Consider the following 16,374-nt stretch of genomic DNA (forward strand, 5'->3'; position numbering starts at 1 on the left):
CGATAATAACAGAAGAGCTATAATGGTTGCAGTGTGGATGTCTACAGCATGCCCAGGACACGTCAGACGGGACTGCAGCCGAGATACTGGCTGCAGCCGGGATGGATTGGGGACTAAAAGTGGCCCTGAAAAATTTCCGGAAGTGGGCGGCACCAAATCAACAATGGGCGGAGCCAACATATCAGTAGTCGGGATTACTACATCACAACTAGAGACATCAGTGACAGGCAAGGCTAAAGCATCGACCAGCGGGCGACAAACGCCAACAGGGGGTGGCGTTGTGCAGCATGGCCCTCCTGCGACAAATAGACTGTGTGCCGCAAAGTCTATTTGTACTTGCGATACGGACAGCACAGCCCATATTTTCCAGAACACCCAGATGCTGCACAGGTGTAGTCATTAGCGACTGTCACATTTTCAAACATGTGCTGTACTTATTCCCAACCAACACATTCTACAGATCCACTGGTGGCCTGGAAAACATGAACTGTTGGTAGATCTTGAGGACCGGTTTGGCCACCATGTTCTACAGCAACAAATACAATATAAAGGCCATACATTGTATGATAGCTAGGACAGAGCAATACATACCCCACAGAAACTAGATCAAATAACCAGGTGTCTGGGAAGTATCCCCTTGTGCGAGGCTTCTTCAGCTCTTCACCTTTTTCTTGGAAAAGAAAATAAATATTAAAGATAGGTAAAAGGAAGAAGGAGACAAGTGACAAGGAATGAAATAAACAAATTAATAAAGTACTGTAACATTAACTGATTGCCTTCTGTGTGCCTTCTGTGCGGTATGCCGGGCCCTGGTAAAATTTTGGGGGGTGGCCTAATCACAGGAGGTGTGGCAACCTCCCACAATTAGGCCACACCACAAAATGTTTAGGGGGTGAAAAAACACTCAGTCGAGGGGGGAGTGTTATTATCTCCCCCCCTCCCCCTCAGCAGCAGCAGCACACCTACAGCATGTACTGTGCTGACAGCAGGCTCAGCATGAGCTCTCATGCTGTCAGTGAGACGCTCATGCTGTAGGTGTGTGCTGCTGAAGGGGGTCGGACCAGGGCCCCTGCCAGGCTCCTTCAGGAAGCCCGGGTAATAAGTGCATCCCCCCCCCCCCCTCGGCGGCCCTGTCTGTGATAACTGACAACTGGAAAGTAATAACAGGCAGCATGTATGTAAAACTATAGTGGTGTACACACGGTGCGATTGCCTTGCTATTCGTTTTGAATCGGGATCGAATTGCATGGCAAGGCAAGCACAGTAGATTTGGACTATAGAGTACAGATCTGTACTATAGAGTATATAGCCTTGCCTGCATAGTCCTTTTTTCTAATCGATTATCTGTACACTAGTAAGCCCGCTTGAAGCAAATGCTTTGAAAGCTAGCAAGGCAACAAATTGTACATAGAACTGGTTCCGAATACTATAGATCTCAGCATTTATAAATGGAACTACTTTACAAAACGATCGAAGAAAAATAGACTTCAACTACTTTCAAATAAACTACCCACGGCAAATGACATGGACGTGTCTCTTTGGAAGCCCCATGTGGCCATTCTTCTTGGAAGGCACTGACGGTAAATGTACATAAGTAACTGCAGGCTTAATTTAAGAAATCTTTTTTTCGCCACTCTTCCTCATCAGCATACTTTCACATGTTGTTATTTTGCCCGCTAATCTGCGTTGTATCTCAGATATCTCGATCTTTCTTTTGTACTCGCACTTTAGCAATAAAAAGGATTTTTTCGAAGTAGGTCTATAAAGATTGTAGGTAGGTAAGTAAGTGGTTAGGAAAGGTAGGTAAGGGAGGTAAAGCAGGAAAAGGGGAGTGCATTAAGTCCCTTAAAATGTAGAATGTCAATCTATGAGCTATATAGGTAAATTCACAGTTATTCGTAACAAATATTGTTTGTAAGCAAATTTTTGTGCCTAATTAATTATTTAGTTATAATGTTTGGCGTAGTTCTATGCAGCAGGTTACAGAGAAAATATTGCTGCATATCAATTCCAAGAATTGTTTACATGAAATAATGGGCCATGAATACATTCCCACTGTAACTTTTCAAACAGCCTGGTAAGTGCTGTTACCTTGTGATTGCCTCTGTGTGAGAGAAAGAAAGAGATGTAGTTTCACTCACTGCCAACAGAAGGCAGTTTTGGAGACACACAGACACTAGACATATATATCTATATCTCTCTCTCTCTCTCTCTATATATATATATATATAGATATAGATATAGATATAGATATAGATATCTATATATATATATATACATATGGGACCCGTAGTGAGAATAGTAGGATTGGGGTCAAGAATCAATTTGGGGGAGGAGGAGGGGGGAGGACATAGTTACAGGCAATGTCCGGGGTACTAATAAGGGTAATACTGTGGGTAATTCCCAGGGTGCTCCAGGAATATTATGTAATAACAGTAATCTTACCTCATTACAGCTCTTAGGTACAGATGACCTTAGGGTATGGGAAGGAGTAAACGACATAGGAAGAAGTTTCAAAACTGTAAATAGGTCGGGCAGTGGGCTTGGTGGGGAGGGCTGTAGAGAGTCTACTGAGGGGGAGGTGGGTACGAGGAAGTTAGTAAGGAATACAAATAAGTCCAGAGGAGAAATAAAACACAATGTTTGGGACGCAACTAAATATAAACATAAATTAAAATGCCTACTGGCTAATGCAAGAAGCTAAGCAGGTAAAATCCGGGAACTAGAAACTGTGGTCACTAGGGACAATTATGACATTATTGGTATTACAGAAACATGGTGTAACGAGTCGCTAACTGAGCATTAAGCATGGAGGGATAAACACTCTACAGAAAAGACAGGTAAAATAGAAAAGGCGGGGTTGTGTAAAAAATAACTTAACATCGTGTGAGAAAGAAGGTACACAGGTACAGAGGAAGATTACATGGAAGCCGTGTGGGCAGAGATAACAGACAATAACAAAAAAACATAATAAAATTTTAATAGGGGTATGCTATAGACTGCCGAACATAAACGAAAGGAGTGAGTCTCTTATTTTAAACCAAATCCAACAATCATCAGATCAGGGTCAGGTATTAATTATGGGCGATTTTAATTTACCTGATATTGATTGGAAAAACGAAACATGTAAAACAGCAAGAAGCAGTGGGTTCCTAAGCTTACTTAAAGACCAGTTTATCACACAAACGGTAGAAGCTCCAACTCATAATAAGGCATTATTGGATTTGGTATTAACAAATAACATAGATCTAGTTTCAAAAACAAAAGTAATTGAACATCTAGGGAACAGTGACCACAATATGGTTTCACTGTAAATCAACTTTAGTAAATGACATCATAAAGGATCGGCAAAAATACTAAACTTCAGAAATGCTAACTTCGAATTATTCAGAGAAGCCCTAAAAAGAATTGTGTGGGAAACGGTTTTTGAGGGGAAAAATGCTGAGGAAATGTGGGATACTCTAAAAAATGTACTCAAATTATTAACTATTAACCCCTTCCCGACATTTGACGTACATTTACGTCATGGTCGGGAAGTACTTCCCGACACATGGCGTAAATGTACGTCATGGCTTGTAACTGTCACCGCGTCTATAGACGCGGTGACAGTTTCAACATGTCTGCTGTCCCTGACAGCAGACATGTCCCTGCATGCCCAGGGGGGGCTGCGATGCCGCCCCCCCGTCGGCGATCGCTGTGATTGGCTGTTCAGTGTGAACAGCCATTCACAGCGTTTTCTGTGTCACCGGCGAATAACGTTCGCCGGTGACACGCGATCGGAGGTGATTGGTGCTGTAAAGTACAGCACCAATCACCGCGGGGTGTAAGGGTGACACTGGTGTCACCCCACCTCACCCCGCCCGCCCCCAAAGGCCGTGATTGGTTCGTCGGACCGGCGGACCAATCACAGCCAAGGAGGGGGATTTAAACTAACGGTGACTGCACTGCAGACGCCATTCCGGTCTGGAATTGCGTGCAGTGCGGTCACCGTGCCCAGCTGCCGCCATTTACTGACCTGAACTGAGCAAAATACTTACCTGATCGCTGCTTCATCACTGCTTGTAGTGTGCTGGATGCTTCCTGGATCCTGTTACTACTTGTGACTTCCTGTGTTGTGAACTTGTGCTGCTGCTGCAGTGTAATAGCGTTAGATAGAGAGAGATAGATAGAGAGAGATAGAGAGATAGAGAGAGATAGTGTCAGAGAGTGCTATATTTTGTGCTGCTGCAGTGTGATATAGTTATAGATAGAGAGATAGAGAGAGATAGAGAGAGAGAGATAGAGAGATAACTGACTGCTGCCTCCCTTTTGTGCTGATCAGTATAAATTAACTGATCAGCAACTTTTTGGGGGCGCAGGTTTTTTTTAATATATATATATACCTGTCAGTGCTGCTGCTGCAGTGTCATAGAGTGATAGATAGTGAGAGATAGAGAGATAGAGAGAGATAGTGACAGAGAGTGATAGAGACTGCTATATTTTGTGTCTGCTGCCCCCCTTTTGTGCACCCCCAGCAACTTTTTGGGGGTGCAGGGGTTATTTTTCCTATATATAACTGTCAGTGCTGCTGCTGCAGTGTCATAGAGTGATAGATAGTGAGAGATAGAGAGAGATAGTGACAGAGAGTGATAGAGAGTGCTAAATTTTGTGTCTGCTGCCCCCGCCTTTTGTGCTGATCACTATATCTGAGGTGATCAGCAACGTTTTGGGGGTGCAGAGGTTTTTTTTTTTTATATATACCTGTCAGTTGCTGCCAGTTGCACTGTCAGTTGCACCAAAGGTTGTGCACCTGCTGCCCCTCACTGGTAATCAGTGTCGCATCACTGATCACCTTTTTTTTTTTTTGTGGGTGCTGTGGGGTCTTTTTTTATTTATTTTTTTACACACACTGTGATTTTGTGGGTGTCCTGTGGCCACTGTGCGCTGATCAGTGACGTACATCACTGATCATCTTTTTCGGCACAGGGTTGATCTATTTTTTTTGATCAAATTCCTGTTGCCTTTGAGCGCTGTTCAGTGACGGACGTTACTGACCAACATCTGTGCTCAATTTTTGGCGCAGGACCTTTTTTTTTTTTTTTAACCCCTTCAATTTTTTTTTTTTAACCCCTTCAATTTTTTTTTTTTTAACCCCTTCAATTTTTTTTTTTTGTATAAAGTATTTTTTTTGGTACTTATGAGTTATCCGGGCGCCCGATTTCTAAATCGGGTCGGATCGGGCACATCGCATCGCATCGCATGCGACCATCGGATGCGATGCGATGCGATGCGATGACCCGATTTTTCCATAGGAATCAATGTTAAAATGGACAGAATCCATTTTAACATGGAATTCAATGGGAAAAAGGGGTCCTTTTCATACCCCTACTATCCAAGTGGGCATGGAGTTGGATATAAACCTGTGGCGAGCGTAGCGAGCCACCGAGCCCGAAGCGTGGCGAGCGGACATAGAATACCGTCCCCTCGCGGGGCTCGCTTCGCTCGCCACGCTTCGGGCTCGGTGGCTCGCTACGCTCGCCACAGGTTTATATCCAACTCCATGCCCACTTGGATAGTAGGGGTATGAAAAGGACCCCTTTTTCCCATTGAATTCCATGTTAAAATGGATTCTGTCCATTTTAACATTGATTCCTATGGAAAAATCGGGTCATCGCATCCGATGGTCGCATGCGATGCGATGCGATATCGCATCGCATCGCATCTGATTGTATGCCTTAACTTAAGGCATACAATCAAAAAATCGGGCGCCCAGATAACTCATAAGTACCTTTTTTTTTTCTGCACTACATACACACTACACACTACATACCCTATACACGTGTTGAAACATTTCACTACCAGTAACACAAAAATAAAAATGGCATCCCAAATGTCATCCCAAATGTCATCCCAGTCATCCAGAAGAATGTATTCAGCGGAGGAGGCATATGCCATGCTTGCCTCTGACTCTGACACAGCCAGTGAGGCAAGCGGGGAATTTGAAGGATTCGTCTTAAGCTCCTATTCCTCCTCTGGTGATGAGGGACCCCCTCAAAGACGCCCCCGTAGAGCAGCTGAGACCCCCCCCCCAATAATTGATCTCGTATGGACCCCACCACCAGACAATTTTGAGCCCCAGGTTCCTGAGTTTTTGGCCATGCCAGGAATCCAATTTGATTCCACAGGTCTCAGAGAAATTGACTTTTTCAAATTATTTTTCTCTGATGATTTTATAAATTTAATGGTGGACCAAACTAATTTATATGCCCAGCAGTTTATTGCTCAAAACCCCACGTCATCATTTGCTAGGTGGACCCCTGTAGATGCAGTAGAGATGATGACGTTTTGGGGTCTGGTGTTTCATATGGGCATAGTAAAAAAGCCAGAAATTAGGCAATATTGGAGTACAGATGTTCTGTACAGCACCCCATTTTACCGTATGGCCATGACCCGGGCTCGATTTGAGACGATCCTTAAATTTTTGCATTACAACGATAATGCACAGTGCCCACCCAGAGATGATCCCACCTTTGACCGGCTATTCAAAGTCAGGCCGGTCATTGATCATTTCAGTGCCAAATTTGAAGAGATGTACATCCCAGATAAATTCATTTGCATAGACGAGTCCCTTATACATTTTAAAGGAAGGGTTAAATTCCGCCAGTACCTTCCCAATAAGAGGGCAAGGTATGGCATAAAAATGTATAAGCTGTGTGAAAGCACCTCAGGGTACACTCACAGGTTTAGGATATATGAAGGGAAGGATTCAAGAATTGAACCGCCAGAATGCCCCCCCTCCCTCGTAGGTGTTAGTGGAAAAATTGTCTGGGATTTAGTGCACCCCTTCCTGGATAAAGGTTATCACCTCTATGTGGATAACTTTTACACTAGCATCCCCCTGTTTAAGGCCCTTGGTTCAAGAGGTACAGCAGCTTGCGGTACTGTGCGCAAGAACCAAAGAGGCCTCCCAAAAACGCACATTGCCCAAGTAATGAGAAGGGGTGAAAGTAGGGGAATATGCACCGAAAATATGTTGTTGGTCAAATATAAGGACAAGAGGGATGTCCTTATACTGACAACAATTCACGGAGACAGTACCACCTCCGTCCCTGTACGAGGTACCAGTACCCACACCTCAAAACCTAATTGTATCCTGGATTACAATAGGTACATGGGTGGAGTGGATCTTTCAGATCAGGTACTGAAGCCGTACAGTGCCCTGCGGAAAACAAAAATCTGGTACAAGAAGCTGGCCGTGTATATCATCCAGATGGCACTGTATAACGCTTACGTGCTATTCCGTTCTACCGGCCAGAGGGGGACATTTATGCACTTTCAAGAGGAAGTCATAAAGGGACTAATATTTGGGAACCAGCAGGCAGAGGGCCCCATTACTTCTAATACTGGCCCCCGTATTGTACCAGGGCAGCATTTTCCTGATGAAATCCCCTCCACTGGAAAAAAGGGCAGGACACAAAAAAGGTGCAAAGTTTGCTATAAAAAGGGAATAAGAAAGCAAACTATTTTCCAGTGTGACACTTGCCCCGACAAACCCGGCCTATGTATAAAGGAGTGTTTTAAATTATACCACACATCTATGGATTATTAGGTTCATAATTTCACCGTGCTTCAGGGGTCTTGCTAATGCCACATAGCACCCACCATTCATTTCACCAGAATCAGAGCCGCAAAATCCAAAAATCACTCCTTCCCTTCTGAGTCCTGCCATGCACCCAACTGGTATTTTTTGGTCACATGTGAGGCATTGCCGTACTCGGGAGAAATTGGGGAACAGATTTTGGGGTGCTTTTTCTCCTTCATACCTTCTGAAAATAAAAAATTTTGAGCCAGAACTGCATTTTTGTGTAAAAAAATGTAATTTTTCATTTTCACTGCCCAGTTGTATCAAAATTGGTGAAACCCCTGGCGGTTTGAAATGTACACTATACCCCTAGATGAATTCCCTGAGGGGTGTAGTTTGCAAAATGAGGTCACTTGTGGGGGGGGTTCCACTGTATTGGTGCTTTGGGGGTCTTGCTAATGCGACATAGCACCCACCAACATTCCACCACCAAAAATCACTCCTTCCCTTCTGAGTCCTGCCATGCACCCAACTGGTATTTTTTGGTCACATATGAGGCATTGCCATACTCGGGAGAAATTGGGGCACATATTTTGGGGTGCTTTTTCTCCTTCATACCTTCTGAAAATGAAAAATTTTGAGCCAGAACTGCATTTTTGTGTAAAAAAATGTAATTTTTCATTTTCACTGCCCAGTTGTATCAAAATTGGTGAAACCCCTGGGGGTTTGAAATGTACACTATACCCCTAGATGAATTCCCTGAGGGGTATAGTTTGCAAAATGGGGTCACTTGTGGGGGGGTTCCACTGTATTGGTGCTTTGGGGGTCTTGCTAATGCGACATAGCACCCACCAACATTCCACCACCAAAAATCACTCCTTCCCTTCTGAGTCCTGCCATGCACCCAACTGGTATTTTTTGGTCACATATGAGGCATTGCCATACTCGGGAGAAATTGGGGCACAGATTTTGGGGTGCTTTTTCTCCTTTATACCTTCTGAAAATGAAAAATTTTGAGCCAGAACAGCATTTTTGTGTAAAAAAATGTAATTTTTCATTTTCACTGCCCAGTTGTATCAAAATTGGTGAAACCCCTGGGGGTTTGAAATGTACACTATACCCCTAGATGAATTCCCTGAGGGGTGTAGTTTGCAAAACGGGGTCACTTGTGGGGGAGTTCCACTGTATTGGTGCTTTGGGGGTCTTGCTAATGCAACATAGCACCCACCAACATTCCACCAGAATCTGAGCTGCAAAATCCAAAAATCACTCCTTCCTTTCTGAGTCCTGCCATGCACCCAAATGGTATTTTTTGGTCACATGTGAGGCATTGCCGTACTCGGGAGAAATTGGGGCACAGATTTTGGGGTGCTTTGTCTCCTTCATTCCTTGTGAAAATGAACAATTTTGAGCCAGAACTGCATTTTTGTGTAAAAAATGTAATTTTGCATTTGCACAGCCCAGTTGTACCAAAATTGGTGAAACCCCTGGGGGTTTGAAATGTACACTATACCCCTAGATGAATTCCCTGAGGGGTGTAGTTTGCAAAATGGGGTCACTTGTGGGGGGGTTCCACTGTATTGGTGCTTGGGGGGTCTTGCTAATGCGACATAGCACCCACCAAAATTCCACCAGAATCTGAGCTGCAAAATCCAAAAATCACTCCTTCCCTTCTGAGTCCTGCCATGCACCCAAATGGTATTTTTTGGTCACACGTGAGGCATTGCCGTACTCGGGAGAAATTGGGGCACAGATTTTGGGGTGCTTTTTCTCCTTCATACCTTCTGAAAATGAAAAATTTTGAGCCAGAACTGCATTTTTGTGTAAAAAAATGTAATTTTTCATTTTCGCTGCCCAGTTGTATCAAAATTGGTGAAACCCCTGGGGGTTTGAAATGTACACTATACCCCTAGATGAATTCCCTGAGGGGTGTAGTTTGCAAAATGGGGTCACTTGTGGGGGGGTTCCACTGTATTGGTGCTTGGGGGGTCTTGCTAATGCAACATAGCACCCACCAACATTCCACCAGAATCTGAGCTGCAAAATCCAAAAATCACTCCTTCCTTTCTGAGTCCTGCCATGCACCCAAATGGTATTTTTTGGTCACATGTGAGGCATTGCCGTACTCGGGAGAAATTGGGGCACAGATTTTGGGGTGCTTTTTCTCCTTCATACCTTCTAAATATGAAAAATTTTGAGCCAGAACTGCATTTTTGTGTAAAAAATAAATTTTTCATTTTCACTGCCCAGTTGTACCACAATTGGTGAAACCCCTGGGGGTTGGAAATGTACACTATACCCCTAGATGAATTCCCTGAGGGGTGTAGTTTGCAAAATGGGGTCACTTGTGGGGGGATTCCTAAATTTTAGCATCTTATGGTGCCTAGAAACCTACATGGTGTCTAAAAAATAATCTCATAAAAAGGAGGCTCCAAAATCAAGTAGGTGCTCCTTCTATTATGAAGCCTGTGGTTTGGTCAACGTGCACACTAGGGCCACATATAGGATATTTATGAAAACAAAAGAATTGGGGGAATCAATTTTTTGTCACATTTCTCTAGTAAAATGTACTGTGTTCCTTAGAAAAATGTATTAAAATTGCAAATCTGCAAAAAAAATGAAATTTTGAAATTTCACCTACACTTTGTTTTAATTCCTGTGAAACACCTAAAGGGTTAACAAACTTCCAAAATGCTGTTTTGAATACTGTGAGGGGTGCAGTTTTTGAAATGGTATCATTTATGGGGGTGTCTCACATACAAGTCCCTCAAAGTCACATCAGAACTGAACTGGTCCCTAAAAAAATCAGTGTTTGAAATTTTCTTGAAAATTTGAGAATTTGCTATTCATATTGTAAGCCTCCTAGTGTCCAAAAAAATTAAAAGGAAGTTGAAATAATGATGGAAACATAAAGTAGACATATGGTCTATGTTAGTTATTAACTATTTTGAGTGGTATGATTATTTGTCTCACAAGCAGAAAATTTAACATTTTGCAAATTGCTAAATTTTCCATTTTTTTACGACATTTTGGTATTTTTCACAAAAAAACACAGACTGTATCGACCCAAATTTACCACTTATTTGAAGTACAATGTGTCACGAAAAAACAATCTCAAAATCACTGGGATAAGTAAAAGCAAAAAAAAGTTATCCCCACTTAAGTGATACATGTCAGATTTGAAAAAAAGGGCTCTGTCAGGAACGCAAAAACTGGCTCTGTCAGGAAGGGGTTAAATACATTCCTAAAGTAAATAAGGGTAAATTCAATAAAAAAAAGCCACCATGGTTGGACAAAAATTAGGTCAGCAATCAACAATAAAACAAGAGCATTTAAATTTTATAAAAATAACTTAAATGAGGAGGCGTTCACCAAATACAAAGAATCAAACAAAATATGCAAAGGGGCAATCAAAGTAGCTAAAAGTGATTATGAAGAGTGCATAGCCACTGAAAGCAAAACTAACCCAAGAAGTTTTTCAAATACATAAATAGTAAACGTATAATTAAGGACAACATAGGCCCACTAACCGATATCACTGGAAAAAGTTTTATGGAGGATAAGGGAAAAGCAGAATTGTTAAATGAGTTCTTCTCAGCAGTGTTTACTAAGGGAGAGCAGACTGTGGAATGCACACATACCACAAATGGGATGAACAAGCCGGACCTCAATATTGATTTCGCTACCGAGAAAATAATATTGAGGCTCAGCAAAATCAAAACAAATAAATCACCTGGGCCAGATGGGATTCAAGGAACAGAAGAAAGAGAGTATGTCACTGTGTGATGCACCTGGAGATCAAGCTTATTAAAATGTAACTTTTATTACTTTTTACTTTTATAACTTTTATTACTAAAAAATAGTGAAGTATGGACACACAATAAACAAATTGACACACATGAAACACAAATGTGGTTTAAAAAGGATAATATACCCCAACTTAGTGTGAGCCCAATGTTTCTCCCCACCGATGGATATTTAAGAAATCAGGGTCAGAATCCACTTAATTAATTAATGTGCCTGGTGGCTGTATTAGGGAGACTGACTGTTAGTTTCCAATATGCTGCAGGTGCACTACACTTTGCACTGCTGTGATTAAATAATCATTCAGATGCCCCGCAAGAATTCAGAGTGGGGTGCTAATGGAACTAATAGAATTGAGGGAGGAAATTGCTTCCCCTCTACATTATGGGGGAAATTTACTAAGAATACGAATACAAAAAATTGTTTTCGTATTCTTGCTACGAATTAATACGACTGCATACCTCGTATGCAAAGTCGTGTTCCGGAGGGGGATTTACAAAGCAGTCATATACGACTGTTTTGTAACCCTCCGTTGTCATATTAATTCGTATTAGCTGGCCGTATATACGGCCGCTAATACGAATTAGTGTAGGCAGTCTGCACGGATCAGTCAGCGAGCGCAGCGAGCCACCGAGCCCGAAGCGTGGCGAGCGCAGCGTGCACCGCGAGGGGACGCGGATTACTTAAAATGTATTCCGCGTCCGCTCGCCACACTTCGGGCTCGGTGGCTCGCTGCGCTCGCCACGCTATATAAAATAAACTCTATGCCCACTTGGATAGTGTTGATCGCATTGCATCGCACCTTCTGTGACACGCCGGCGACTCCATTGGCTTCCCGCATCGGACTGTCAGAGAGGCGCAGAGATCCTTCATCCTCCGCGCCTCTCATCAGAATGATTCTATTGGCCGCTTAGCGCGGCTTCTGATTGTCCTGGGTGAGTAGGATTTCCTTCCACAGGTCCCCTATGGATTTCTTCGGACCCGGATGGATGCCGCCGACACAGACACCGCCGACACAGATGGAGCTGACCGGTGACATGGAGCCGGACAAGACACCGGACCAAGACCCAGGGACCTACCTACGGGCTCAAGATAGGTAAGTATCAGTATGTATGGGCTTTGGATGTATTAAAGTTTTATTGTGTCAGTGTGTATTTATTTCATTATTTTTTTTACTGTGGAACTACAAGTGCCAGCGGGCCCTTTAATGCCCCGCAGGCTGGGACTTGTGGTTCTCCAAGTTCCAGCTTGCGGGGGAGGCTTGCTGGGACTCATAGTTCCACAGTAAAAAACAATAGTTTTTTTATTCAATTTTTTACACTCAAATCAGCTCGATGCCCACCGCCCAGGGGCATCGAGGACAGCACCAGGCTTCAGCTTGGTCAGGTAAGTCCTGGAGGGGGGGACCCCTTTATTGGGGGGGTCCCCACTCCCCCAGGGCCCCTGGCCAGGCTGACCGGTCAGGGGGTTAATACTTTGGCCGGGGGGACTTGTATAAAAAGTCTCCCCCGGCTGTGGCATTACCCTGCTGTCTGGTTTGGCCTGGGGCTGGTTCTTTAAATACGGGGGACTCTTGACAGATGATCATGTTGGGAATTCCAATTGGGTGGTGATTTGCTATAAAGTGTATAAACTTAATCAAATAACTATATCCAAACAAACTACACTTACAGCCCCTCCATATAGGCCTCAATGGCTTAAAGCTCATTTGGGGATCCTCTCTTTATGCTGTCCCCATGTACTCTATATGTGGATGGTTGGCGAGGGATGAAATTCTCTGATTGCATAGGATTACACATAAAGTTAATGTGGCTATACCCCAGTTTCTGGCTATTATGGGATGTGGAGTTATGAAATACTTGCAGGTGAGGTACAAGGTGGTGAAAGTACAGTATGCCAACCTAATAGAGAACATTCAACTTAGGAAGTCTGGTTTAGTTTATTGCGAGACCCGGTCTATTTCCCATCTTATGACTGTTTTATATAAGGTCATTTTTTGGTGGTAGGCCAGGGTTCTTTGAACCTGGCTATGGAGGGAAGCTAGTGCACTTTGGTGACCACTTTCAGAACAATGGAGGTGAGGCAGAAATTCCCTTTTGATATCAGCAAGTTTGTCTCTTCCAGAATGGAGGACCTACAAGTATGTGGTCATTTAATGGAGGTTATTCTCCATTGCTACTGTAAGTTCCACGTCTATGATTTCAGGTACACATTTTGGCATTTGCTGAGTTTGTGCACTAGTTTCTTGCCAACTTCCCTGATTCAAAGATATTTAATCAAATACTTTGAAGAGTAACCTCATTTCCGCTTATCATTATGTTTGCGGGGTCATTTGATATTAATTTACGGCAGTTATTTTCAACCTTTTTACCTTGTGACACACTAAATAAGATTTTACAATTGCCAAGACACACCATGAGATTCCCAAAGGGCAAAAAACACATTGGCCCGCACAGGAAAAAAAAAACTATTGGCAAATAAAAAAAAAAACAATAACACTGGTCCCCACAGGTAACATAAATAAAATACATTGGCCCTTTACATGAAAAGAAGAACCCAGTAAATAACAGTTGAACTGGTGGTGGCTGTAAACTGGTTTGGGCATCTCTAGATCTGGGGGCACACTTGAGAACAGCTTTAGGCACACTAGTGTGGCACGGCAAAGTGGTTGTAAAACACTGATTTACGGTATAAGGTTTTAGAATGGAATAGTTAAACCACTGATTGAATTAACATTTTTTCACATTTAAAATATAAAAATAATATGTATTTATATTTCTAAAGGTTTCCCTTTAACTCTCCTCGTTTATAATATGCCATTACCTTTAGTACTTTTATCCTTTTTGCGGTGCAATGAAGAGCGTCCAGCAAATCCACTCGGAACACAGGTCGGAGGTTTACTTATTTGAGTGTTGGTAATAATATTTAGATTGTATATCTTTCGAAGAAAAAAATGATAATAGTCAAATTAAATATAGTATATAATTCTAAAAAAGACACCTAAATTGAATTTTCTACAAAAACGACAACTACAGTATTAGTAGATCTAGTTATGTGTATTCAATGCAATATTTTCTCCAGTTAACATTAATATAAAGTATGTTTTCTCCATAAATTCTGTGGCTCCAGCTTTAATGGTCCAGGAAGAAACAAATATATTACTAAGGCGCTATATGTCCGTCCGTCCGTCCGTATTATGCACAGTGTGGGACTGGGACATAAGGGGCTTTACTGGCTCTGGTACAGACCAATGCTTAAGGGGTGTGGCTGGCCACCAGAGAGACTTGGCCAACCATTATTATGCAGACAACATGGATATCACAGTGCATGGTCTATTAATACATGTTCCACCTCTAGCAGATAACTGAAGCTTTAATACTGTACAATAACAATTTCTAATTTAAATTCACTGTCTAAAACCTGGTATTAGAATAGAGGGTGGAGCCAAACCATGGGATTTCCCAGTACCCCTGTGGGCCAGTCCAACCCTGTATACTCATACTTGCCTACTGTTCCCAAACATCTGGAAGACTCCCGATTGTAAGGGAGTTTCCACCGTCAATGACATCCTGTATTAACTGTTCCCCACAATGGCCAATTGCATCCCCATAGAGATAAAACAAAAATGTGTACAGTAAGTGTACTATAGCACATAAACAAATTGCAATTCAAACAATGTGAATACTGCAGAGTCCAAGGTGTGGCATATTGTGCCATACATGGTGCAGTAAAACCAAGATGTAAGTGGACACATCTGTAAGTACATGGAAGTCAACAGTCCTTTTGCCAGTAGCGCATGCTAAAATGTTAATGATTCGTTTAAAATTTTAGAACGTGAATTTTAGAATTTTCCATGTGCTGATACACATTAGCAGGACATTGGGTTGTGCCGTAAGCCCCATACACACTAGTTGATTCACGGCACTACAGATATCGTTAACAATCAGCGGTTGTACAAGGAGAAAGAAAAGTACTTTCTTGGGGGGCAAAGTTAATTATCTCAGTTGTAGCTTAAAATTAAAATGTTATTAGTCAATATTAAAAAAAAAAATCCTAGTCTATAGGGGCATACACACGTAGAGATCTGTGCTAAGCAATTTTGCTCATCAATTTTGCTGGTGTCAAGATCTCCCATGCAGAGCACATACACACGCAGAGATTTGTGCTAAACAATTTTGCTAAGCAATTTTTCTTAGAAATTTTGCTTAAGCAAAAAAAGGCCGGGTGGTTGTTCAGAATGAGAGATTGTGATCAGTACAGATGGGGCCGGGCTCATCTTTCCAGGGGATGGTGATGGCGACGCCATTCGCCATTCCCTGCTCCGGCGCCATCTGTGTGTCGGAAGGGGACGCGCGCGCACGAGGTGCGCGCGCGTCCCCTTCCGACGGTGCTGCCGTCCTCGTCCGACGGGCGCCCGGTGCCCACACCGGGCGCCCGCACCCCCCCACAGCCGCCTCGGGTCCCCCCAGCCCCCCTCGAGCGGGAGGCGGACAGTATTGCGTCCGCCTCGCCCGCCGGCCGCCCGGGTACTGAGACGCACGTGCGTGGGGGACGCACGCGCGTCTCAGTCAGATGGCGCGCCGTGTTGCTGGCGGATCGCCAGCGGCATGCTGCTGGCGATTCGCCAGCAAGCATAAGGCCTGCCCCATCTGTATCTCTCATTCTGTACACACAGAGAGATTTGCAGTCATTTGCTAAGCAATCTAACTAGATTGGGACTGCATGTACTGATTTAGCCAGAGATATTTAATCTCTCGGAGCATACACACGGAGAGATCTGTGCTTACTTTCTAAGCAATCTAGTCAGATTGCTTAGAAAATAGCACAAATTTGCTCCGTGTGTACACCCCTTTAGTTTAATCCAAAACAACAAGACAGACAACAGAAAACAAACAAATGTCACATATAGGGTTAATTAAAAGCGGCAATCAATTACACTGCAAAACCAGTTTGATTTTGCCGTGTAAATGATTGCCGCTTTAAAAAAACTGGAGATTTCTTGCCAAATC

The 16,374-nt window shown here is 43.1% G+C and overlaps 1 protein-coding gene across 1 annotated transcript in view; it reads right to left on the reverse strand.

The window, feature by feature from the left end:
* LOC146009238 (alpha-2-macroglobulin-like) overlaps window positions 1-16,374 on the reverse strand; it is a 138,227-nt gene that overhangs the window by 60,175 nt on the left and 61,678 nt on the right. The window contains exons 17-18 of the mRNA XM_083149400.1: window positions 14,189-14,303; window positions 592-670 (exon numbers count right to left, since the gene is read on the reverse strand). Coding sequence (XP_083005526.1) covers window positions 592-670; window positions 14,189-14,303 — 194 coding nt within the window. The remainder of the gene's footprint in view (window positions 1-591; window positions 671-14,188; window positions 14,304-16,374) is intronic.

This window comes from Crinia signifera, chromosome 6 (assembly GCF_055691185.1).
Source record: "Crinia signifera chromosome 6, ASM5569118v1, whole genome shotgun sequence".
Lineage (NCBI taxonomy): Eukaryota > Metazoa > Chordata > Amphibia > Anura > Myobatrachidae > Crinia > Crinia signifera.